Source organism: Lissotriton helveticus, chromosome 5_1 (genome assembly GCF_964261635.1).
Source record: "Lissotriton helveticus chromosome 5_1, aLisHel1.1, whole genome shotgun sequence".
NCBI classification, from domain to species: Eukaryota; Metazoa; Chordata; class Amphibia; order Caudata; family Salamandridae; genus Lissotriton; species Lissotriton helveticus.
In genome coordinates, this window is record NC_136065.1 from 565,344,761 (window position 1) to 565,371,240 (window position 26,480).

At 44.8% G+C, this 26,480-nt stretch overlaps 1 protein-coding gene across 6 annotated transcripts in view; it reads left to right on the forward strand.

Moving 5' to 3' along the window:
• ASAH2 (N-acylsphingosine amidohydrolase 2) overlaps positions 1–26,480 on the forward strand; it is a 434,557-nt gene that overhangs the window by 70,859 nt on the left and 337,218 nt on the right. For 3 of the 6 annotated variants that reach the window (XM_078642909.1, XM_078642908.1, XM_078642911.1), the window contains 3 exons: positions 3,836–4,015; positions 12,022–12,168; positions 16,474–16,736. In XM_078642909.1, coding sequence (XP_078499035.1) covers positions 12,039–12,168; positions 16,474–16,736 — 393 coding nt within the window. In that variant the 5' untranslated portion in view covers positions 3,836–4,015; positions 12,022–12,038. The remainder of the gene's footprint in view (positions 1–3,835; positions 4,016–12,021; positions 12,169–16,473; positions 16,737–26,480) is intronic. The other 3 variants (XM_078642906.1, XM_078642910.1, XM_078642907.1) reach the window with 1 other exon arrangement.

The window sequence follows — 26,480 nt, forward strand, 5'->3', positions numbered from 1 at the left end:
GATAGACAACATTTTTAGGGAAACTAAACCCACGGAAAACAAAATATGGATTACTAAAACCCACGACAAACTAAAATTAGGGATATCTTATAACCCATGACACACACGTACAACTGTGAAAAGGAACACACCAGCAGAGGCAAGAGAAACACCACACACATTTACCAACCACCGCACCAGAAAACAAGAGACAAAAACTACAAATCACCAGCAAAAATAATAAAGTCTCATGCTCCGGTGAGCTGTCTCAAGTAAGGAATGTTGTAAATACGGGAAGATTCGCGACGTCTTCCATAAAAACAACACCATTCCGATAATACTCCACACAACGTAAAAACAAGCATACAACTGTTACATGCCCCCAAAACAATGTTGTGAAAACCAAAATGTAAACATCACAAGGTAGATAGTAACACAACAAACTAAAACAATAAACGTGGTCACCGTGGTCAAGATAGATGAGCGATACCTCACCCGAAAGTCCAATCTAAGCAAAAGAATGAGCGATACCTCACCCGAAAGTCCAGTCCATGTGAAGATGAGCGATACCTCATCCGAAAGTCCAAAACTTCGCCCAAAAGTCTAATTCAAGTAATCATTCATCCATAGTCCAGGTGGTGCAGGTTAAATCTAGAGTATGTCCAAAATTGCGTCAGAAGCAACACCACCAACTCGAGATGACACCACATAAAGTTTTTGACAGGGGCTCGCTTTGGCCCACAAGGTGAAAACCAACGAAATCCAGAGTTCATGCAAGGGACCTGATAGACGTCGTGAACCCAACCGGAAAACAAAAACATTGCAATCTCCATACTTCAATGCTAAACGTCGTGGTTCTCAGCACAACAAAGGGATTCTTCCCAATGTGCCAAGATGGCCGCCACAGCGTCGTTCAGCGTCGCTTTCTAAAGGAAATAGGGCACGCTTAGGCGCTGAACATGACGCCGACGTGACGGAGGTAGCCTTCTCAAATCAAACGTCACAAGGGTCAAAGGAGACCTTCACCAACACCATGAAGAATTCCAAAGATGTCATCATTCCAGGCATGCAGGCGAACTGGAAAGAGCTCCAAGGACCAACCGTCACTCACAAGAAAAACGGTGAGTCAGCTAGCACAGAAAGAAACGCTGGCTCGATTTTTAAAGTTAAAAGTCTCTTTAGCTGGCAAAACACGCTGCAAGCGCGTCTCTTCCACAGTCAAGACACGCTTTCACTTCCACTGCCAAAACGCGCTGCAAGATCTGCTGCATATTTACTCTTTCTGCACACGATGTTGCGCTTTTCCACTCTGCCTAAAAGGTCAGCTTTTCCACACAATGTACATCAGGAAATGTCACACGCCGTTATGCAGAATTAATCCTTAGGTTAGCAGGCAAACCGATCACAAATGGGAACACTCATCCAAGTTCAACAAGCACTGGCACATCCACGTTGGGGCCGACCGGTCTATGGTCACTGGTGGGGCATGTGGACAGCCAGTTTGCTTCTCTTACGTGCGCTTCTTCAGTTTCTTATGGACAGACAGTTGGCTTCTTTTGCTTGCTCTTCTTCAGTTTCGTATTGACAGTTAGTTAGCTTCTTTTTGCACTCCTCTAGTTCCATATGTATACGCCAATTCAATGTAGATCACGTAAGTTCTCCAACTCGTCGCCAGTATTGTAATGAAAGATGATGCGTACTCTGGGTCTTGTAGTTACACCAAGTATATTTATTCTTAAGTTACAGAAAGATAGTAAGTTCATTAAGTGCCTCTTAAGTTGCCCCACCAGGAGCAGCCTCCTGGCTGCTCAGCCATCCAGATCAACTGACACTCCACTCAAACAAACACACACCAACATTCTACATGACATCATCACAAGCTGAGCAGGTAGGCAGAGAACTACTGAAAGGAGAGTGCAGCAGGTAAAGGAAGACTACAACAGTTATGTTATCTTACACAACTCTAAAACAATCTACAAAATGCCACTCCACTCCACTCTACAACACGCCACTCTTTAACCCCATGCGCGCTGCGGGTTTTCCCGCTGTACGCTGACTTTTTTAAAAAGCCGCGGTTCATGACGAGCTCAGCTCGTCATGAGCGTTCGACAGGCGTAACTCATGACGAGCTGAGCTCGTCATGAGCGTGGAAGGGATTAAGATGTCTCTCAACTCAACAACATGTCACTCAACTTTACAACACTCCAATCCGATCTACGACACCCCACTGCACTCTAGGAGAATCCACTCCATACTACAAGATGTCACTACACTGTACAACATGCCACTCCATGATTTGCCACTCCACTAAACTCCACTCAATGCCACTCTACGACAAGCCACTCTATGACACACCACTCCACTCCGCTTTACGACAGGATACTCCACTCCCTTGTACAATATTCTACTCCATTCTATGCCCCTTTACTCTTTGCCAGTCCACTCCATGCCACTCTACTGTGGGCCTCTACAGTTTAACACACTGTATGACATTGCATTCTATGACTCGCCACTCCACTCTACTCTTTGGCATGCGACTCCACTTTAGACCACTTGACTCTACAACAATGTACTCCAATCTATGACACCCCACTCTACTCTACGACGCACAGCTCCACCCTACGACACTCCAGTGTATGACATTCCACACTACTGTATGACATGCAAAGCAAGTCCACTCTACGACACACCACTCCACTCTATGATACACCACTCCACTCTATGACATGCCACTCCACAACATGCCACTCTAATCTATGACATGCCACTCCACAACATGCCTCTCTAATCTATGACATGCCACTCCTACCTGCGGCACTCCACTTTACACCCATCCACTCTATTACACAGTACTCCACTCTACTCTATGACACGCTGCTACACTTTACGCCCCCTCCACTATACTCTAAGACAGCCCAATGTGCTCTACGCCACTCCACACCACTCAATTCTACGCCACTCCACTCCTCTCCATTGTATGCCATGACAATCTGTGCCCCAACACACTGCACAGTACACTCTGTGTCACAACACTCTACACCATGACACTGTACAACACAACACTCTATGACACTCCACTCTGTGATTCCAATCTACTTCACCCTATGACATTCCACTCTACCACACTCCACTCTACGACACTCCACTCTACCACACTCCACTGAACGACACTCCACTCTATGATCTGAAACACATTTTTATTAAACAAAATTGAAAGTCAATGAAAAAAACAAGGGTTAAATATGAGTTATAGTTAGGAAAACGTAATTTATTATTTCTATACTAAGTAAACTTTAACTACACAAACATTAGAAATTCAAAAGTTATAGTTATAACGTAAAGTTATAATTTACGCCCCGGCCAAACTTACTATAACTCACTGACCACCTTACAGAGCGTTGTAAATTCTAGCCAGACTACATTAACTATAACTCACCACTGTACCACACTCTTATCATAAATTATGTTATTTCAGAATGGCATGCTATAAATGCTATCATTTAACACAACATAAGTCATGTAATATGAAAGCTTATAAGCTGTGCATTGAGAAGGTGTGAGTTATAGTTAATGTAGTCACTGTGTACAGAGATCTTCGAGTTATACTAAGTTTTGGCCGGACGTAAATTATAACTTTAAGTTTTAAGTATAACTTTTGAATTTCTGCTGTATGTGTAGCTTAAGTTTGCTTTGTAAGAAATAATAAATGACGTTTTCCTACCCATAACTAATCTTTAACCGTTGCCCTGGGTTCTGTGTTTATAATAGGTGGGTGCCTAAGTGCCACTCAGGTCACAAACCATGCACACACTGCTTGGGCCTCCAGGCGGGACTAATCTATTGTTCTTTTCGCCAGTTGTTCTCTTTAACTGGAGATAACTTACTTGATGGGCAACCAAACTGCACTTCGACGACTCACCCAGGTCCAGTAGACTCTGGTGCATCTTTTGAGGGTATTTAGACCGACTACCAGAAACAGAAATATCATGGACCAAAACATTGTGTCAAGAATATGGATGACAGAAATATCATGAAGGTAAGTTTCTATGTCCAAACAAGTTTTAATATATAAAACTCCACATATATGCCCATTGACGATATATATATCTTTAAGATACGTAGATGTGGAGTCAAGAATAGTACATCTATACCAACCTATTTGCATTTACTTTCTCGATATTTTGGCCCTTGATATTTATGATATGATATTATGCCACACAATATTTCTGTTTCTGATATTCTGTCAGCGATCCCTTTTGAGTGTTGGGACTTGGTCACCCAGGTTGCACTTCAGCAGCCAGTGGTGGTCAGATGTTCTTGGCTACCAACTCAAAAAGATGGCCTTCTTTAGCTTTTGTGGCCCTCTACATGTAACAGAAAGTCATCCAAATGACTTTTGGAGTCACTTCTTCTGTCTGAGACTTGGGATGACTTTTCCTTGATCAGGGCACAACAGGCACAGTTGTTTCTTTGCTAACCCAAGGAGCAGTAGGTGCACTCCAGTTGTTGGTCCAGCCTCTCTTTGCTGGGTTCAGGGATCAGCAGGGCAGTTCTTCTTTAGTGTTCTATGAAGCACATAAATGCGATCTGAGTGCCAAGGGTGCATTTTTCTGCCCAGTTTGTGCCCACTGGCGATTCAGCAACTATAAGTGAATTTGCTACCAGGTCCCCTCCCACCTAGTGATAACTTCCTGTAAAGTGGGGCATCTACCTAGCCTAGAATGCACGATTCTGCCCACTCTCAACATAGCATGTGGAGCTCGTAAACGGTAAGTGGAAACCTTTTGGCAACACAGTTTCTACTTATTAAAGTTGCTATTTGGGCAAAAGTTAATTACATTTGACTTGAACATCAATTCAGGTTTAATGCAATGATTCTTTTGGTACCCTTAAGTATCATATTTCGTGGTCCCATTTAGAAGTTAGCACTGCTGAGTGGTCAGCGTGTAACCCTACACTCAACAATGGGGCTTCTAACCTTACCACAGTACAAATGACAATGCTGGGTTTTTACTATCAGGACATATAAAGGTAAGATCCACATGTCCAACCTTTTAATATAATACACTCTGCCTTCAGGGTTTAGTAGGCCTGCCTTAAGGGTGGCTTATACACATTAAAAAAGAAGATTTTGGCTTTGCTATTACTTTAAATGGCAAAGTTGAGTTAGCGGTTGAATACTGCTATGCCAGCCAGAAATGGCAGGCTGTGAGTCATACTTTGCTTTGTCAGACACGTGGTGGCACAATAAGTGCTGCAGTCCACGAGAGACAGCATAACTCACAGGCACAGGGTAACCCTGGTACTATATGCTAGGGACTTATGAGTTAACCTATTACATTTATAGGTGAACCAATCAGGCATAAACATTTTAAATGTTAGAGCATTGACACTGAGGTCTGTTTAGCAGACTTATGCTCATCTTCAGAGTCGAAAAACCAGAAGCATCAGTCCAAAAACTTGGGGTGACCATGCAAAAAGAAACATTTCTTTACACCACTGTGCAATCATTTAGCTGATTCGCCACTCCTGAAGAGTAAATGATCCATCTCTCTTTCTATCTCCACCCTCCCAACTTCATCCTGTAGTACCTTGCCCCAACACTTCTTCACAATCCTTTATATCTGCGGGTATCTACCTGGCCAGAGTGCATCCTTGCTCCCTTCTGCCCTTCTCCTAATAGAGTCTAGAACATGTATTCTATTTTTAGCTCTTATGACAGTTTCATAAACCAGTGATATATACAAAGCTCCACCATCAGTCATATCAGTTGTGTCATAATAACAAGGTTGAGTTGCAGTAAGTACAACATTTATTTAGTCTATTCATGAGATTTGTGTTTGAAATTGTCTCTTTTTGGCTTCTCCCTGTGGAAGTTGTTCTTACCAGGGTCTTACCTTTCAACCATTCAAAAAATTAAGAGATCTATATGTTTTGTATTCCATGCTATAAAGGTCTATGGCCTACTTTTGTGAAATCTTTCCAAGAGTCATTGTGTTCTGGGAATCTCAGGGAGAGGTTTGTTGTTACTGTCCATGTTCAAGAGTTTTCTGTCTAGTCTTAGTTGTGTGCCACATTGTGTTTCATCGCAGTGCAAGTCATCAAATAGGGGTTGCCTGTGGCTTTTCCCAAACCTATGTAGATGAGATTTTTGTCTAGCACAAATGAGCCCAGACTGGAAATGAAGGAGAAGTGGACAAAAGGACTGTTATATCTTGCATACTCTATGGGAATACCAAACCCTTACGCACTATTAGTTCCGGATATCGACGACCATAAGAGCAACATGTGGACAGAAATGTATGCCAGTGCCCCTCCTAACCATTGGTGGTGATGTGGTTGTTTGAGGTCAAAGAATGGGTTCATCAGTATGTCATTGTCTGTAGGTTCTTGGATAGGTGGACCAATCTAGTCTTAGGTCTTATAGAGTGCTCTGTCTCTGGAGTTGTTCTGATGGTCTATGTGCTTGAACTGAAGCAGGGCTCGAATCTTTGACATAAATGACAAATGGGACCAATTGGCTTGCTAAAAAGTCTATCAAATAAACCAATAGACCATAATCAATATTATAGGCCTATGATTTGTGAACGGATGGCATTGGTTTCCGAAATATTCCCTTTTAAAATGCTTGATAAAATCAAGTTAAATGGCTCAGGTGTATTGCCTTGCACATGAAGGAAGCAATACAAAAGGGGATGATGGACGGAGCGTTTGAGCAAATCAAACACTCACCCCCAGTCAACTGATCTGGGTTTAATCCATCACCATTCTTTAGCCCACTCAGCCACCCAATTTCAGACATGGCCATATGCAAATCAGTCTGACCCTGTGCCTCATGGGAACAGTCCAGCCCGAACTGCCAAGCCATGTCTTCCATGGACCGGAAACAAGCATCCTGGGACCGGTTTCGGATTCATAATCCTCATCAGCCAGGCTATCTTGAATCCAGTGGCCAAGTGAGCAAGGGACTCACGTCTGAGCATACCCTGCCACACTTAGGGCGAACAAAGCGATACAAAAGGGGATGATGGACGGAGCGTTTGAGCAAATCAAACACTCACCCCCAGTCAACTGATCTGGGTTTAATCCATCACCATTCTTTAGCCCACTCAGCCACCCCATTTCAGACATGGCCATATGCAAATCAGTCTGACCCTGTGCCTCATGGGAACAGTCCAGCCCGAACTGCCAAGCCATGTCTTCCATGGACCGGAAACAAGCATCCTGGGACCGGTTTCGGATTCATAATCCTCATCAGCCAGGCTATCTTGAATCCAGTGGCCAAGTGAGCAAGGGACTCACGTCTGAGCATACCCTGCCACACTTAGGGCGAACAAAGCGATACAAAAGGGGATGATGGACGGAGCGTTTGAGCAAATCAAACACTCACCCCAGTCAACTGATCTGGGTTTATTCCATCACCATTCTTTAGCCCACTCAGCCACCCCATTTCAGACATGGCCATATGCAAATCAGTCTGACCCTGTGCCTCATGGGAACAGTCCAGCCCGAACTGCCAAGCCATATCTTCCATGGACCTGAAACAAGCATCCTGGGACCGGTTTCGGATTCATAATCCTCATCAGCCAGGCTATCTTGAATCCAGTGGCCAAGTGAGCAAGGGACTCACGTCTGAGCAAAACGATGGATTTAGGCCCAGATCTCTGCACTGGGGTGAATGTATGACATTGTTCTGCATTCTGTCCATCACCTGTTGTTTTTTGCATTTGTCACCCCGAGTGGGACGGGTATGCTCAGACGTGAGTCCCGTGCTCTCCATGCCACTGGAATCAAGCTATCCAGGCTTATGAGGGATGAAAGCCCGAAACCGGTCCTTGGATGCTTGTTTCCAGTCCAGGGAGGACCTAGCTTGGCAGTTTGGGCTGGACTGTTCCCATGGGGCACATGGTCAAGACTGATTTGCATATGGCTGGGTTCAAACTGGAATGGCATGGTGAGCAAAAAAACAATGGATTTAGGCCCAGATCTCTGTACTGTATCTCTGTCCATCACCTGTTGTTTTTTGCATTTGTCACCCCGAGTGGGACGGGTATGCTCAGACGTGAGTCCCGTGCTCCCCATGCCACTGGAATCAAGCTATCCAGGCTGATGAGGGCTGAAAGCCCAAAACCGGTCCTTGGATGCTTGTTTCCAGTCCAGGGAGGACCTAGCTTGGCAGTTCGGGCTGGATGTTTCCCATGGGGCACAGGGTCAAGACTGATTTGCATATGGCTGGGTTCAAACTGGAAAGGCATGGTGAGCAAAAAAACGATGTATTTAGGCCCAGATCTCTGTACTGGGGTGAATGTATGACATTGTTCTGCATTCTGTCCATCACCTGTTGTTTTTTGCATTTGTCACCTCGAGTGGGACGGGTATGCTCAGACGTGAGTTTCGTGCTCTCCATGCCACTGGAATCAAGCTATCCAGGCTGATGAGGGCTGAAAGCCCGAAACCGGTCCTTGGATGCTTGTTTCCAGTCCAGGGAGGACCTAGCTTGGCAGTTCGGGCTGGATGTTTCCCATGGGGCACAGGGTCAAGACTGATTTGCATATGGCTGGGTTCAAACTGGAATGGCATGGTGAGCAAAAAAACGATGGATTTAGGCCCAGATCTCTGTACTGGGGTGAATGTATGACATTGTTCTGCATTCTGTCCATCACCTGTTGTTTTTTGCATTTGTCACCCCGAGTGGGACGGGTATGCTCAGACGTGAGTCCCGTGCTCTCCATGCCACTGGAATCAAGCTATCCAGGCTGATGAGGGCTGAAAGCCCGAAACCGGTCCTTGGATGCTTGTTTCCAGTCCAGGGAGGACCTAGCTTGGCAGTTCGGGCTGGACTGTTCCCATGGGGCACAGGGTCAAGACTGATTTGCATATGGCTGGGTTCAAACTGGAATGGCATGGTGAGAAAAAAACGATGGATTTAGGCCCAGATCTCTGTACTGGGGTGAATGTATGACATTGTTCTGCATTCTGTCCATCACCTGTTGTTTTTTGCATTTGTCACCCCGAGTGGGACGGGTATGCTCAGACGTGAGTCCCGTGCTCTCCATGCCACTGGAATCAAGCTATCCAGGCTGATGAGGGCTGAAAGCCCGAAACCGGTCCTTGGATGCTTGTTTCCAGTCCAAGGAGGACCTAGCTTGGCAGTTCGGGCTGGACTGTTCCCATTTGCATATGGCTGGGTTCAAACTGGAATGGCATGGTGAGCAAAAAAACGATGGATTTAGGCCCAGATCTCTGTACTGGGGTGAATGTATGACATTGTTCTGCATTCTGTCCATCACCTGTTGTTTTTTGCATTTGTCACCCCGAGTGGGATGGGTATGCTCAGACGTGAGTCCCGTGCTCTCCATGCCACTGGAATCAAGCTATCCAGGCTGATGAGGGCTGAAAGCCCGAAACCGGTCCTTGGATGCTTGTTTCCAGTCCAGGGAGGACCTAGCTTGGCAGTTCGGGCTGGACTGTTCCCATGGGGCACAGGGTCAAGACTGATTTGCATATGGCTGGGTTCAAACTGGAATGGCATGGTGAGCAAAAAAAACGATGGATTTAGGCCCAGATCTCTGTACTGGGGTGAATGTATGACATTGTTCTGCATTCTGTCCATCACCTGTTGTGTTTTGCATTTGCACATGAATGAGGCAAAAGAACAAGAAGGTGGAAGGCAACTGATGTGAGCATAAACAGAAGTGAGTTGGAGTTAGCTATAGGTTGCCAGCAGAGTGGACTGCAAAGCTAATCAAGCCTCTCTTTTAACTGTCTTCTCTCAATACATCTGGAGAAGATAGCGTCACCTCCTGCTCCACATGAAGAAACAATGCACCTCCCACTGAAAGTGCAACAGACTAACTATTCACAAGTAACCTCAGTGCGCAGAAAGCCCTCAGATCTTCTTCAACAATCTATTGCTTTCTTGGCTCTGGGTAAATGGTTTGGCGCAGGATCAGTGTCATTCACTGCCAGGCTTAAATAGTTAGCCTACTTGGCAGTAGCTCTACTGTCCAAGCATTATTTCATATGTTGGCACATTTTGCAGTATTGCTGTAGACTAAAGTGTGGAGAATGATGGTGGATACAGTTACAAATACACATGATCTAGAGAAGCAGAAGGTTCAGTAGCTGGGAATGTAGAAGATCTGGAGACATGATGTAGCCAGGGAATATCAATACATGAGACACCTGGGGCATGGCCATAGAGTGAGACAGGAGGAACCCCTGGAGACATGACCACTGAGTGTGAGAGCTGGAAAAACATGCAGGAGTCTATAGATTACAACTGCAGGGGAAACTTGCACCATGGTCATAGAGTAGACACTTGGCATATGACCTTAATGTGTTAGACCAAGTTATCACAAGCATCAAGGCTTGACTAAGTTGCGCACACTTCACTTGGTGTGAGGCCTGCTTAAATTAGAACAAGATCAGCCCCTGAAGAAGGAACTGGTTTAGTTCCAAAATGCATTGGGCGCCAACATTGAACAACAAATGAATTAGTGCAACATATTGTTAAGATGAATTTCCTTTTGTACATATGTAAATGAGTATTCACAATTATTGGACTGGTAATGTAATGCACAATGATGTGAAATTGTTTTTGAGTTGAAAAAAATATATGATTGAAAATATATGAGTATATACTGAAACACTGTGTTAAAATTTGATTTTCATATTGTGGTGTTTACACACCAAGTGAAGTGTGCGCAACTTAGTCAAGCCTCGATGCTTGTGAAAACTTGGTATTAGTAACAAGGGTTGACAGCCCTTGCAAGTTGCAGCACCCCATTAAAAATTAAAATTCAAGAGGTTTAGAAGGAGTACAACAGGAGTGCACCTCTACCAATACATTTACTTAATGTGTTAGAGCCAGAAACACTTGGGGCAACCCACAGACTAGGACTGCAAGAGGCATTTGTAGCATTGTCATAGAGTACGAAAACAGTAGACACTTGGAAAATGCCTATAGGGTTTGGCAGCAGTAGAAACGAATGGCTAAACATATATCGCAACAGCAGGCTACACTTAGGGCACAATCAGACAGTCTAAGAGCATGAGACACTTGAAGCATGTTCTAAAAAAGTGAGTGGAAGCATGATGAGAGAGTGCCTAGCAGAAGACACTCGTGGAACCACCAATGACTGTGAAAGCAGATGCCACTTGTGTCATAACATGGACTTCAGGGCTGGAACCACTAGGCCCGGATTCTGAATAAGAGGGTTTCTAGAAGAAGAATGGAGATTAGACTACCCAGTTATGATGCAGCAGGAAGAATCTGAAAGAGTGCCACCTTTCATTATTAGCAATAATGAATGCTAATACATTCCAACTGTTATGTCTATGAATAACACCTGCTCTGACTTTGAAAAGATATGACTGAAGACAAGTCTAAATAGATGTGATGTGGTACGAAGCAAGATGGATGGCATCTGAGGGAGAATGTAAACATATGTCACTGAATATGAATTTTATTTTTTTCTAGATTGTATTGTTCAATATCTCTCCTTTATTATTTCACTCGAATTTGATTCTTTCAAATTACATCCCCCAAATGTTGTGCACAATGTTACTTATCCAACTCACAACGAAAATTACATTAAAAATAATTTTCTAATAACCTGGTGGTAATGGTAAGAATTGAAAGGGAAGATCCCAGAGTTGCCTGGTTCCCAGCAGCATGTGCTGTGCACTTCTGCTTGAAGGACTTATGGTGCTTACTGAAGAGAAGCAGCTAGAATGTCTTAGCCTTCAGAAATTGCCCTTAGTGCCGTGCACTGCGGAGTCTTGGCTAGAGACACAAGTCGTTTGGCGACGTAGGCACAACTCGAAACACTTTCTTTTACAGTATTCTCAGCTCTCTCATGCAAGAGGTGACATTCAATTTCCTTTCAGAGCATACATGAAATAATATGAGAATAATGGTTGCCAAATCGATTATTATGATACTAAAAATGTTGCTTTTTGAAATTGGTATCTCCATTAATCTTGCTTTTATTTTTCCCATTCAATTTTTTTTAATGTTCCTATTGACCTTTTTTGTAGGATTTGCTCCAGGTGCAATGGCGAAAAAGGTATTAAGTACCCTGGAGATTGTGCTGATCGTGCTGTTTGTGCTGATGACATGCGTGACTATCGGCCTCGTGACAGTCATTTTTGTCAACCTGAACGAACCGAATAAAGACAAGATAGGCAAGTTCTTGCATTTGATTATGTTCAACTGAATGTGCAAAGTATAATGATTATATAAGGGATAAAGTACCTCCTGCTGTATACTATAAGGATATTGCAAGTCTCAGAGGAGTTCCATAGCCATATGAATGAACAAGTCAAAAGGTTGAGTTCCTTTATAAGGTTATGGAACGCCAAGGTGACTTGCAACATCCTAATTATGTACGCCATTGGGTATTTTAATCACATATAAATACATGGTCACACCATCACCTTTCACACAAACCTTTTAAAACCTTGGTACATAGCTCTTTCATTTGAGTGAGAGAGAATAAAAATTAAACCTCTAGTGCAAAATTAAACACATCAAAAACCTGTTAGTTATTTGTTGCAAATAAATAGTAGAAACAGTTCAATGGAGGTCAGTTTTTCATTAAAAAACATGCACTAGCTCAGAATGAGTAGAAACATTCAGAAATATTCTAGATATTCTCTATCTAAGGAGTGCAAAAAATAAAGATATTTTGTCTTCTTGTAATCTAAAAAATAGAACAGAAGAAAGAAAAGCAACCTTTCCTTTTTTGTTGCCAAACAGCAGCTTCAATTATGCTCTGTGGCCTGACCTGCCTTTCACCTCGGCGCTGGCGCTGGCAGCAGGCATTGTGACATCAGAACTCAACTATAACAAGCTGATTATGAAGAAATTTGTGGCTGGAGTTTATACATGGATTACAGAATACCATGTGTTATAAGGAAATTAGATACTGGTGTTTATACAGGGATTACAGAATCCCATGTTTATACTGTGATTATGCCGTATTAAATAGCTTTCCTTACCCAGTGCTTTGTCACTAACAATCACTTACAATAAGCATTCTAGAATGTTGCTTTGCTTGATGATGTCCACTCGGGCTTTGAGACATTTTGTGATGTCTTTACTTGATGGCCCCTTTAAAAGTTAACGTTAAGAGTCTTTGAGATGTTGGCTTTAATGCAAAAAAAAACAAATGATGGACAGAATGCTGAACAATGCAAACATTCACCCCCAGTCACTAAGATCTGGGTTTAATCCATCGTTCTTTTGCTCACCATGTCACCCCAGTTTGGACCCAACTAAATGCAAATCAGTCTTGACCCTATTCCTCATGAGAACAGACCAGCCCGAACTACCAAGCCAGGTCTTCCCTGGACTGGAAACAAGCATCCTGGGACCTGTTTCGGGGCACCACCCCTCATCAGCCAGGCTAGCTTAAATCCAGTGGCACAGTGAGCATTGGACCCACGTCTGGGCATACCCTCCCCACTTAGGGCGACAAAAGCAAAAGGAACAGTTGATGGACAGAATGCTGAACAATGCAAACATTATCCAAACTGGGGTGCCGTGTTGAGCAAAATATCGATGATTAACCCCTTCCATGCTGGTGACAAACCCCAGCCGTCACGCTCCGTGGCGTTCGTGTGCGGATGACGGCTGGGGTTTGTTACGGCCCCGCCTTGTTCGTTTGTTTACCGCACAGCGGCGGAAACGGGCCAGCATTGAAGGGGTTAAACCCAGATATTTATGATTTTGGGGAATGTTTGCATTGTTCAGCCTTCTGTCCATCAATTGTTCCTTTTGCTTTTGCGATAATGTAACTTGAGTGGTTGCTCCTGCTCCCACACTAGGGATATTGTCTTAGGTAGTACTATTTGAGAAATAAATGCCACCTTGGATACAAGACTGTGATGCTTGGTCTTCAACAAATAAGCACACCATGTCTCATTATTGGTTCCTTGTTTTTGATGGTCATGACTGAGACCGGATAGCTGTCTCTCACAGCCACGGCCCGTGGAGGGAGTTGCGGTGGGCAGAGAGGCGAATTTCGTAGCGCGCGCTACATCGCATTTTGCGATGCAGGGCACACTACGAAATTTGTTTTATTAATTAAATTGTTTACTTACCTCCAATTATCCATATGCCGGTTTTTAGCACCCCCCACCCTGCCCCTCCCCGCTCCGCCTCTCTGCCCCACCGCAACTCTCTCCACGGGCCGCCGCTGGTCTCTCATCCTTAAGCTGTCTTCGAGTACCGCTCCTCTTGTTTAGTGGTGCTCTGGTATGGCATCTCAAGACTGTACAGCTGGTCACAGGGAACTCTGTATCTATATTGGCATCTGCATGTGGTAATTCATTATTTTCCCAATGACAGGATAATGTGCTATTGGATGAATGAAAAGCACTTGTAAAGCGCTCTGTCACTTCCATCAGAGCATCCTGGTTTTAGAGTTGCAGCTGCAAAAACTCAAAAAAGGAAGAAGAGGCAAGGAGAGCTGTCATTGAATAGGGGAGTAGCAGAGTGCATCCAGGGCCTGGTAGAGTCAGGTCTTCGATATCTTACTTTCACACAGACACATGCACACACACACACACACACACACACACACACACACACACATCCAGTAAGAATATGCTCAAGCTCCCACTCAGCTGCCATGAACCTACTCACTCACTGATGACCGACTCACCACATTCGCTTCACTCAATACAACAAAATCTGACTTCAAATCTCACTCACGTATTCACTCACTCACTCACACTCCATTCAGCTTCAATCACACCATGACTTCACTCAAACTCATTAAGCCAAATTACATAGCCACCCACCTCACTTTTATCTACATACCAAATCACCCACTCACTCACTCACTCACAGACAGCCTGCTCATTCATGAACCCAGTCAGTCACATACACACAATATACCCACTCCAATTTATTGAGCCAACAAGCATATCCACACAACTCACATAAATGCACCTACCGAACCATACACTCAAACACTCACCTGATCCACGGGCAACCTATTCATCCATCCACCCAATCAGTCATATGCGCATAATACCACTCACTCAAACTCATTGAGACAACCCACATAGCCACCCACCTCACTTTCATCCACTCACTCACTCACTCAATCACGGTCACCCACCCCACCCCCTAGAGGAGATTCATTCACATGTTAGATTTGGCTGTGTGGGAGGAAAACCGTAGGACAAAACGTGGACAAACCAAAATTGTACTTCATCAGGTACTCCTGCAGGCTGAATTGCACGCTAAGGCACCCTTAATTATCAATAAGCAGAGTAAAACTGTTCAAATAAGTAATGGGCCCAATCAATAATTGACTTCTAGCGCGATAACAAATTAAAGGGTATTATTATAAAATAAATATAAAACAATACAGAAATAATGCCATAAAGGCTATCACATGCAGAGTTATACAGAGTATGCAAAATCTGAATTTCTCTAACTCCCAAGTGAGCAGCAAAATCAAACATAAATCGGATTGGATTCCTAGTAGAACAGGAAAGTCTTCTGGCTCACCCCCAAAATCCAGAGGCTCTTATACATAATTCTTGTATAACAAATGAATAAGACTGTAAATTAATTATGTTCTGAGTGAAAAACCTCATATATTCCTCCCTACCTTAACACATAAGCACCATTTCCAAAAATGTATTTCGCACCCTCTATGTTAATATCATCCAAAGATTTCCTAGCTAATATAAAACATTTAAACAATGGAACTTTCAGTGAATGAATGGACTAGTATTCAAAGCAGAAAGCAGCAGAATAGACCTTGATAATGTTTCAGATCATGGGTAACAGGAGAAAGTTCATTGAAAGTAATGTAATCCCAAAAATGGATTTAAACCAATCCATGTCAGTCTGACTGTACTCTGTGGAGCCTTTGGGAAGAAGTTGCACATTGGGGCGAGGAGGACAGGAGTGAGTGAGAGAGATAGCATCCATCTTGTCCAAGATGGCGTGTAACAGAAAATGTGGCATATTTATAACACATTAATAAACACACTTCTATTAATCATATAAAATGTGTTTAAACTCCAGTCATATGATTTCAGTCTAAATATGCAGAATCGAATGTGAAAAGTCATATTAATTGACATTATTAACGCACAAAATATAAACCCCGAAAAACAAAAATCTCCTAGGTAACTTGTTAAAACGCAGAATCACATCTTGCTTCAAAACTCTTTGCACCCCCAACAATGCAGTTTGCCAGTCAGCTCCCTGTCTCCAACTGACATTCAGTGGAACCTTACTTCCATGGAGACTGTGAACATTCCTGACATGAGCAGCACACATGTACTTGTAGGGGCTGTGCAACAAGTAACTACAACACAAATACGCATCCTCCAGCAGCTTTTAGGAGGCGTCAACTGGTCTGGGCAACGTCTTGATTTGAATGAAGGCCTGCCTGACTGTGGGTGTATTTTGTTTTTGTTTTCTATGTTATTTTAGTAAACTTTGTTTCTGCTTGTTTGCAGTAGTTACAGATGTTCCGGCAACACCCCCGAAGCCCACCACACCCCCGAAGCCCACCACCACAGCACCGAAGCCCACCACACCCCCGAAGCCCACCACCACAGCACCGAAGCCCACCACACCCCCGAAGCCCACCACCACAGCACCGAAGCCCACCACAGCACCGAAGCCCACCACACCATCACCAACAATTTCGGATGCCACGCACTTCCTGATTGGTGTAGGCCGAGCTGACTGCACGGGCCCCTTGGCAGACATCCCCTTGGTACGCCTGAAACAACCCTGGTTTATTGGCTCTGTCTACTTTCTGCTTTTTGTCTGTGCAAACCTTTTACGTTTTACGAGCTTTGTCATCATCTCACAACCGCGCGCATGATTACAGGAGATGCCGGCGGGCTCTTGTCATAAACAGATGCGCGCCAAATGACTCTGCTAAATAATTCATCGGAGCCAAGGGAAAGCACTCTCTTTCTCTGGAGGGCATGTGTCCGCACATATCATTTTTATATCCTATAATACCTTATTTACCATTCACCCTCCGTCTACAAAATGCTATAAACATCGTTACGTTTTGGAAAACATCTAACAAAGCTTGGCAGACGTGCTGCGCCACTAAATGAGCAGAGCTCGCGGGCACTAATGGGTTTATAAGAACCGTCGAGCATGTTGCTTTTATGGAGCCGTCACCGGTTCATTAGCGGCGCGGCAAGCGGCCAGAAACACAATCTCCTGGCCGAGGAGCTGGACAGTTATTTATCTTTACCATGTGAGGCCACCTCAAACTCAATGACTGCGACTGACCCAAACGCTCATAAAGGCTATCCATTCGTCACAGGCTCTGAGTCTGGGATATCCCCTTCTCAGTGCTTAACTTTTAAAACACATAAGTGCCAGGGCTATTGTCAGGAGGCCGCTGCAGCTTGCGCCCTGTCTGCGCTGCCAATGATAGTAATGACAATCACACTCCTGCAGGTGTGACAATTCGGACAAGTCCAGGCCCCTAAAGCTATAAGATTGGCTTGGGCAGCAAGTAATAGTCATTTTTAATCTACATTAAACGAATAATCAATTAACTGCTGTTGTGATCATCTCGAAATTAGCCAGACAGCGCCACCTTGCGGCAGACTGTCACAATTAAGTGCTGGTGCGAGCGCCGGAATCAGCCGGCTCAAATTAGGCACTTCCCTTCTCCATCTGAAAATGGGGGCTAACGCTGATGCGGTGGATTACAAATGTATGCATACATTCATTGATTCTGTATGAATAGCCAACACAGAGCCACGATGAATAATCAAGTTTTTTCATGAAATGGCCCCTTAGGCTGGAATACCGTCTACTACAAGAGAAGCCCCTCTCCCCTCCCTACTAAGCAAGCATTAGTGAAGCTAAAAGGTCTCCCCTTTGGGACTGATTGGCTATGCCAATTGCTTTTGGCGGTGTTGTATAGCCTCGTGACGCTGCAGCGTTGGCAAAATAAAATCATTTAAAAAAAGGCAGCAGGTGTGACATTCCACTGTGAGGATACATGCACATGCAGTGGAATGAAGCTGGTGCCATTTGCTTTAATGTTGTATTAACTGCTCCAAGATGGTGGACAGCATCTGGATGGGTAACAAAAAGAGACAGACAGCAACAGGTAGATGGGAGAGAAGAGTCAGAGAACTGGAAAAACACATAAGTAGTTCCCTAAAAGCGAGCAGTGGAAGGACACAAGTAAAGAAGCTATGCTTCAGGCGATGTACATAAATAAGATGGACAAGAAAAGCCCTCGAATAAAAAGCTATCAAAGGAGAGTGTGAGAGAGCCAGCCACTGGAAAGCAACGGTGAGGCTCACTAAAGACCACTGTAAGAGCTTGGTATGCTGACAATAGGTGTTTTGCAACCAGACAGCTGGCGCTGACTGTTAAGCTTGCCCTAAAGAGAACACCTAAGCTGAGAATGCCAGACTTAAAACTAATGATACAGAAGTTATTCTGAAATCTCTGTAGCATCTCACAGAACTATCTTATTGTCTTGAACCTTTATTATAATAAATTAGACCATATGAATAGCGCACACCCCGAATTATACTCCCTTTCGTTTTTGTCCTTCACCAAATCGATGTGTTCGTTTTACCAATCTGTGAAAGAAGATGATCAGAGCAAGCCTAATTAGGAATGAAACTGATTTATTTCACTGGGTTATATCTCTGCTGCACCAATGCTGACAATAGGTCCATAATTTGAGTTACTACTAGTCTGAGAGCCAACATAACGCAGACCTGGCCCGGGCTAGAGGGAATCATGTCTGTGCCTCCAGCTTTTTTGCGGATATGATATCAGACGCACAAGGAGATGGTATTGTATTGCATTGCAATGTCATTGCATAGTGCTTACTACCCCTGATGAGGCTTTGAAATGCCTTAAACTGGGCAGCAATTTGCTCGGAACCCAAGGTGAGTGGTTAATCCTGCGGGTTTTAGTTATTGGCATTAGCTATGTGCTCTAACAAAAATGCCATGCCTTACTCAAGTTTCTTTCTGTGGATTAAATTAATAGGAGTTAAGGGTGGTCATTAGTGGGGAGGCGTGTAAACTGATGCAAATGGACAGTGGGATTAATCAATGAGATTGAGGATACTAGGTGTTGTTAGGTTGCAGGTATGACTTTCTGAGAAGGAGAAATTGTGATTTTTCTTTACATTTTGGAATTAATTAGGGCAATTTCCAGAAATACAATAATAAAGATTGTCAAGCAAGGATGTGACTTAAAGTAGGTTGCACTCAGAAAGAGGAGACATGTAGTGGAAGGAAAGTAAGGAGAAGGTCATTAGAAAAGATTTTTGAGGTAGCATGCAAGATGAGGATGCAAAATCCTAAAAAGAACCGTCCCTATGTACATTTGAGTCAGTGCTACTTAAGGTAATTTGGTAGGCACTAAAATAGCCATACAGTCTACATGCTGCTAGGCTAACACTAAACCACGGCTTCAGCAATGACAGCTATTCACCTGAAATTTTGAAAGAATAAAGTAATGGCTGAATGCATATCAAGGAATATATTGAGAGCTTTACCCTATGCTCAAAGGAAGCAGTAAAATCATTACCTTAGCAGTGTGAAGAAATATACAGGCTAAATAATTCAAACATCGAAAAGGAGATTCTGTTAATGCTGGAGCAAATGTCTTCTGATATTAATCGTTAAAGTTTAACTGACAGGTTAGTTAATAGAGCAATGTGGGATCCCTTTGGATGTCCCTGGTTTAGCATAGCACAAAATGGAGGCGAGAAATGAAGCTACATTATGATTATTTTTTTCTCAAATTGTATGTATCATGGAACAAGACTGAGCATTGTTTCTTGATCCACCAGGCTACTTATTTCATGTTTTTACTAAATGATTTCATTTCAATGTCCAGTGCTGTGAAAGTTGTATCACACTACCATTGTGTACTGTAGAAAACTGAAGAGTAAAGGGGGCTATCTAATCCTGTGGGAGAGAGGGATTACCAATGTTCCTAAACTAGAGGACGGATAACTAATGTTCTTAAGTGGAAGAGAAGATATTTAATGGCCTTGAACAAGAGGCAATATGTAATGTTTGTGAGTTTAGTAAGAATTCTGCTAGTGACACAACCCACGTTTCATTGGAGCCAGGCATGAATATAACTTTTTCATGATTTGCCCATCACCCTTATCTACTCCAAAGGTACAGCCTTCTTTAGGCCACACCCACAGTAGATTTTGCTTTCTAGCTGGTAAATCTTAGTCCATAGTTTCCCTCTTCATTACGCAGTCACTGAGAGTGAATTAACGAAAAATGTGCTAAACATGAGAGTTATCGCATGCCAACTAGGACTGTACCTACGTCACAAAGAGAGGAGTTTACAAGGTGTTGTGTTTCAAGAGGAGTTAATTGGTACAGAAGTGCACAAGTGTTGCACAATTACTTCAGCGGAGCAGTCCAACAAGCGCACATCGGCGGCTCCTCCACTAAGGCAGAGGAGCGTCGACCAACAGGAAAACTAAATGATAATAACACCATGTTATCATCATTTTATTTTTCTGTACTGGCTCTGTTTAGGTGCTGGGTGAGTCTGGGCTGCCCACAGAGCAGAGGGAGGACTGGTGGGCCCTTTCTAAGTGCGCATGATGGTTTGGCCGGCTGTCTTTTGGCTGGCCAAACAGTCATGCGCGCTTAGCATTTCTCCACGCGGCTGCATTACACAGCTGGGTGGAGAACATGCACAGTCTCCCACTCCCTGTCTGAGCGCGGGACCAAGCTGCTCAAACAAATCACGATGCTGCTGTCATCCTGGTGACAGCAGTGTTGTGATTGGCTTAGGGGAGTCTGGGACCCTGTGTGCTTCCTTTGTCGACTGAAGAGAATGGAGGAGAGGCAGCGGCCAGCAGGTAATTTGATTTTAGTTTTAAAAATTATTTTTTTTTTTTTATTCCCCCCTCCCAGCCTCACCACTACTGCCCTGTAGCAGCCGCTACTAGAAGCACATCTCGCCTGTTCAAATATTTCAGACTCCGATCCCAACAGGGTAATTTCCATCATATGCATTTTCCACGTAAATTATGATGCTCGCGTGATAAGGCCCTATTTTGTGATGAATTCTGACTGATGAGCGGTAGAAGCAACACTTTCCCTGAGTAAGAAATCACGAAGAAACCTGTCAAGTTTTGCTTTCTCTTAAATTATTAATAAAATGTATGTTTTCGCTCACATTTTCCTTTCCATACGGAAAGTGGGAAAATTTCAGAGCTTTCTGCAGGAAGCCCAGACAACTACACACAAAAGAGCCACAATGCAGCAAAAAAAATGTTTTCTACCAGGTATCAGCTCCTTCCCTCCTAACCTGGAATAGCATTTGTCCTTGATTCGGAACACATATTTCCTTCACCGAGAAGAGGCACTGGCAAAGCCAATAGATAAAAGAAAAACAGGAAGAAGCGTGATGATGTGGTTGCAGCGTCATTTGTTTTATTTTTTAATCCCAGATGGATCAGTAAATAAAAAAGCAGAGCAAAAGGGTTTCTTTTTCAAAATCTTTCAATGGAAGTGAGACGTGGTAAAAGAACTAAGCTCTAGGGGTGGGACAAACACAAGATTGACAAACTGCAAAATGGAAAATCATCCAATAAGAAGCAAACAAATCAGAGTAACAATAAAGTCAACCAATGATAAGAAAGTGGGCAGGCTGTAAGTTCAGGTAACTTCACAGTAAGCCAACAATAGGTCTTTGGCAACTAGATGGTTGCACTGTCTGGTAGGCTCGACCTAAAAAAGCCTGTTTTCTAAGGAATACAGGGCATTTTAAATGGAATCCTCACACATTCTGCCCACCTATGTTTTTAATCAGGTTTTTAGGTTTCGACCTGGCCGGAGCACTGCGAAGCAGTGCCCCGCCCAGGCGAAAGCTTTTGTTTACAGTATGGGGGACTTGAATCCGCCCCTTCTTCCATTGGCTAGCTCCATAAATGGAGGCTAGCCATTGGAAGAGAGTGGCTGTCAATCACGCTTTCCCCGTGAAAACGCGATTCGGGGGCGTTTCCGTGTCTTTTTTTAAGTACCGCCCTCTCCTCTTCCCATTGGCTGGAATTTTACCTTCCAGCCAATGGGAAGGGGAGAGGGCGAAAAACACGCCCCGAATCCCTACAGCACTCCCATCCCACCCCCGTCCATTCATTCCCCTGTCCTCGCCCTCCCTCTCTCCCTTGTTAGGTTTCGACCTGGCCGTAGCACCTGCAAAGCAGGTGCTCGGCCCAGGGCGAAAGCTTTTGTTTACAGTATGGGAGACTTGAACACTCCCCTTTTTCCATTGGCTAGCTCCATAAATGGAGGCTAGCCATTGGAAGACATTGTTGTCAATCACTTTTTCACGGTCAGAACGCGAATCGTTGGCGTTTCTGACTCTTTTTTAAGCCCCGCCCCCTTGTTGCCGTGTGTCCCGGGCCGCGCTGTGATTGGCTGCCGCCCGGGACTCCCCCGTGACGTCATTCCCCGCTAAAAGACTGAGGCGACCGGGAGTGAAAAGTAGTCCCTGGGAATTCCGAGGCAACCAGCCAGATATTCCCCTTCAAATTCCGTTTTGCTAAGCACGGATTCGGAGGATAATTTCTCATTTTTTGCGATGTTTCCTTGACCGGGGTAGCAGACGAAGAGCCAGCCATTTGGGCGCTGCGCAGGGATACGGGGTTCTGAGTCCCCTGGTGTCCGTGCGCACGGTCGGCCCTGTAGGAGGGGGAGGCGGAGCCTGAGCCTGAGCGGCGGATCCACCACCAGCGCCATGGAGGAGAGCAGGCAGCGGGACCGGGCCCCAACGACAACAACAACAACCACCATCACCGGACCCGCGCTTCGCTGGGAGAGCAGCGCCTAGAGCGTTCGGAGCACTGTGGCCATGTCACGGGGCCGCTAGAGAACGCGGGGAGCCATGGGCGCCTAATGTTCGGAATGCGTAGGTCGTTGCGCCAACAATCTTCAGTCAAGCGGCTGCCACCGAAGCACGTTCTCCGCTGGGCCTGAGAATTCACATTGGAGCAGTTGGTGAAAGCTACAATGTGCCGTAAGCCCCTCTCAAAGTATCTGGGCCTTATGAAGAAGCGGTAGTATTGTGCGTGTGTGTACGTGTCTGTATTACTGTTTGCTGAGTGTGTGTTAATGTGCGTATATGCAAAGGTGTATAGGAGCATGTGTGTTGATTCAAGTATGCAGGTTCTGATTCCCGCATGTAGGTTTTGTGATTGCGTAGTTGTGTAGGTGCATGTATGTTGATTCCGGATGTGGATTTTATGCCTTCGTAGTTCCATGTGTATGTATAGTTGCGCAAGTGTGTGTGTATAGGTGCATACATGTATGTTAACTTGAATCCCGTGTGTAGGTTTTGTACCTGCGAAGTTTATGTGTAGTTTTGTAGGTGCATGTATGTTGATTCCGCGTGAAGTTTTTGTGTCTGAGTAGTTGTGTGTATGTGGCTGTTTTTTAAAGCGGTGGTAAGCACGGAAGGCAGCACCATGTGTGTTCATGGCCTCTTCAGTACCCAAGGAAGAAAGGGCATTAGCGGTCTGTAAAGTAAGGGAGGTTTTTTTATGGTTTTTGCGGTTGGAGGGTGAATTGGGGTTTCTTCAGGCCCGGGCAGAACCACTTTCCGGATCAGGGGATCAGGCCCCCTTTGATGGCAGAGGTGTACATTATACGTGGTTCTGAGTCCCCTGGTGTCCGTGCGCACGGTCGGCCCTGTAGGAGGGGGAGGCGGAGCCTGAGCCTGAGCGGCGGATCCACCATCAGCGCCATGGAGGAGAGCAGGCAGCGGGACCGGGCCCCAACGACAACAACAACAACCACCACCACCGGACCCGCGCTTCGCTGGGAGAGCAGCGCCTAGAGCGTTCGGAGCACTGTGGCCATGTCACGGGGCCGCTAGAGAACGCGGGGAGGCATGGGCGCCTTGCTGAGGAGCCTGCTGGTGTGCAACCTTTTGCTGCCTGCTACGAGGTGAGGGGCCCAGGACATGGGGCTGCAGACTCGGAGCATGTGGGGCAGATGTGCTTGCTAGTCAGGGCGGAACACCGTTGGGGAATGGGTGCATATGATGGGTGAGAGAATCACCAGGAGGCTTTGTACGTGAATCATTGAGTCTGTTGAGCCAGGAGGCCAGCGTCAGCTAAGTGCAGGGGCTCTCACTGAGTTGGAGACGGTACCCCGGTGGACCTTGTGTAGAGGGACGCTGTGAACCTGTGAAGGAAGTGGGTGAAGGTACGTTCAGTGTGTAGGGAATAAAGAGCCATGGAGGAAAAACTAGGGATGGGGACAGGAGCACTGATCTGTGGGGGGTGGTGTGAGGTGAGGGAACGGCCTGGTTCAGCAGTGGACCTGTTGAGCAGGCATCGTGAGTCACACGTTTGGTGGCTTGTGGGCATTCTGTTACCCGACCGACCTGAAATGAATGCACAGATGTGGTCTCGAAATACTGTTGAATGGTACACAGGGTGTATTTTTGGCTGCTGGAAGGGTAGTCCGGCAGTGTTAACGGGGTGGGGGGGGGGACTTTGGTGCTTCTTTTGGTATAGAGAAGGAAGCTCTTATTATGCCCAGGATTGTTTTTTTGGAGTTTGTAACCGGCATTACAATGCAACGTTTGTAGGCTATTTTTGTCGTTCACCCCTAACATTTTTGCAAATAAGGAGAACAACAAAACCAGTTTAGAGTCTTGGTATCATACTGGTATACAGCGCTCCAACGTCCTAGATGCTTGGTTTGTGCTATGTTGAAACTTGTAAATAGGTTTAAAATGTATACAGCGGTGGTAAGGAGTGAAAGGCTAGATGGGTGCCACTCAAGAGTAGCACGCAGTGGACGCACAGGTGAAGGTGGCACCAGAGCGGCATGGTATTAAGGACAGTACTTCTAGGTAGATGAAGCGAGTTGATTCACTGCCATGGAAATGTTTGGCCTCAGGCATGGGTCCTGCGGGGAAAGAGTTTGCAGACTTGCAGTCCCATGATGCAATTTTGAGCAGAACACATGGGTCAATATTGTGCTTGAGAATTGGTTGCCCGATAACACAGCATCGAAATAATGAGTGTCACTTGGTGTATACTTTAGGCTGGACTCAGTTAAGTTAATTTTAGAATGGTGGTATTTGTTACATTTAATACATATGTGCATGTGTATTAAGGATTCAGCAGGGGCAATATAGCATCAAAGGGTTGCACTGCTTTTGACATGCATTGGAATGAGTGCATTAGTGGCAAATGCATGTTCAGTAGTCTAAACTTTGTGATGTCACTAAATGATTGTATGGTAGCTGTTGTGGAATTGTAAATTGGGAGCAGAGTGTATGATGTAGTATGGGAAGTGAGGCTGTAATAGTGGCATCCTTGGATAAATCAGGAGGAGAGTAGGGAAGAAGCATACAGAGAATAATCAATTATCATCATTTGTATAGCGCAGCGCTGTCGTCCATAAGGGTATCTGGAGGCTGGTGTTGCTGTGTCTCCATCGTAGAACTAGGTCTTGAGTTTCTTTCTTAAGATTGGAAGGGGCAGGTCTTGGTGGTGAAGGAGAAGTAGCGCCCCCCTCCCTGCAGCGATGGATGCAGGTGTGTGGGAGAGTGAGGTAGTCTTGTGGGGAGATAGAAGAGTAGTTGATGTAGAATGGTCCATGGTTGTGTAGAGCTTTATATGCGAGCCTGAGTATATTGAGCTGGCATCTTTTCTGGGTGGGTAACCAGTGGATGAGGGGTGATGTTGGTCCGTTTGGGAAGGTTCAGTATGAGTCTAGCTGCAGTATTATGTATGGTCTAGAGTCTTTTGAGCAGCTGGATTGAAATGCCAGTGTAGAGTGCCTTGCCTTAGTCAAGGCGGCTGGTGACAAGGGTGTGCATGATGGTCTATCTGTTGTTGGTTAGGATCTATCAGAAGATTCGGTGGAGAGTGTGGAAGCAGGAGGAGGTGTCTGAGTTGACTTGTTGTTTCATGGTCAGTTGGCTGTTGAGGATGATGCAGAGGTTGCATGCATGGTCTGTGAGAGCCTGGTGTTGGTCCGAGTTCTGCTGGCCACTAGCTGCGGTCCTATGCATAGCAGTTAATCCAGACGATCAGTACTTCTTTCTTGTTTGGAGTTTAGTTTGAGGCAGCTCTCTCTCATCCATTAGGCTACCTTAGTCATGTCGTTGCAGAAGTTGAGTGTCGTCAGCGTAGATTATGTTGAGTCCGTGTGATCTGATGATGTCTGCGATTGGGTCATGTAGATATTGAGCAGGGTGAGGCTGAGGAATGACCCTTGGGGTACGGTACGCTGCATGCGATGTTCTTGGGTCAAAAAAATAGGATGGTTGACAGATGTGAGTGGGGAGAACATTTTAGGATGGGGAAAGTGTAGTATTGTTTTGGACTGTCATGAAGATAACCTGCCCCGAGGATGTATGTGTGAAACTAAACTTTTTACAAAGCAATAATAGTCCCTACTACAAATATACAATACCACTATTACCACCTACGTGGTTATTAATTCAAAGCATA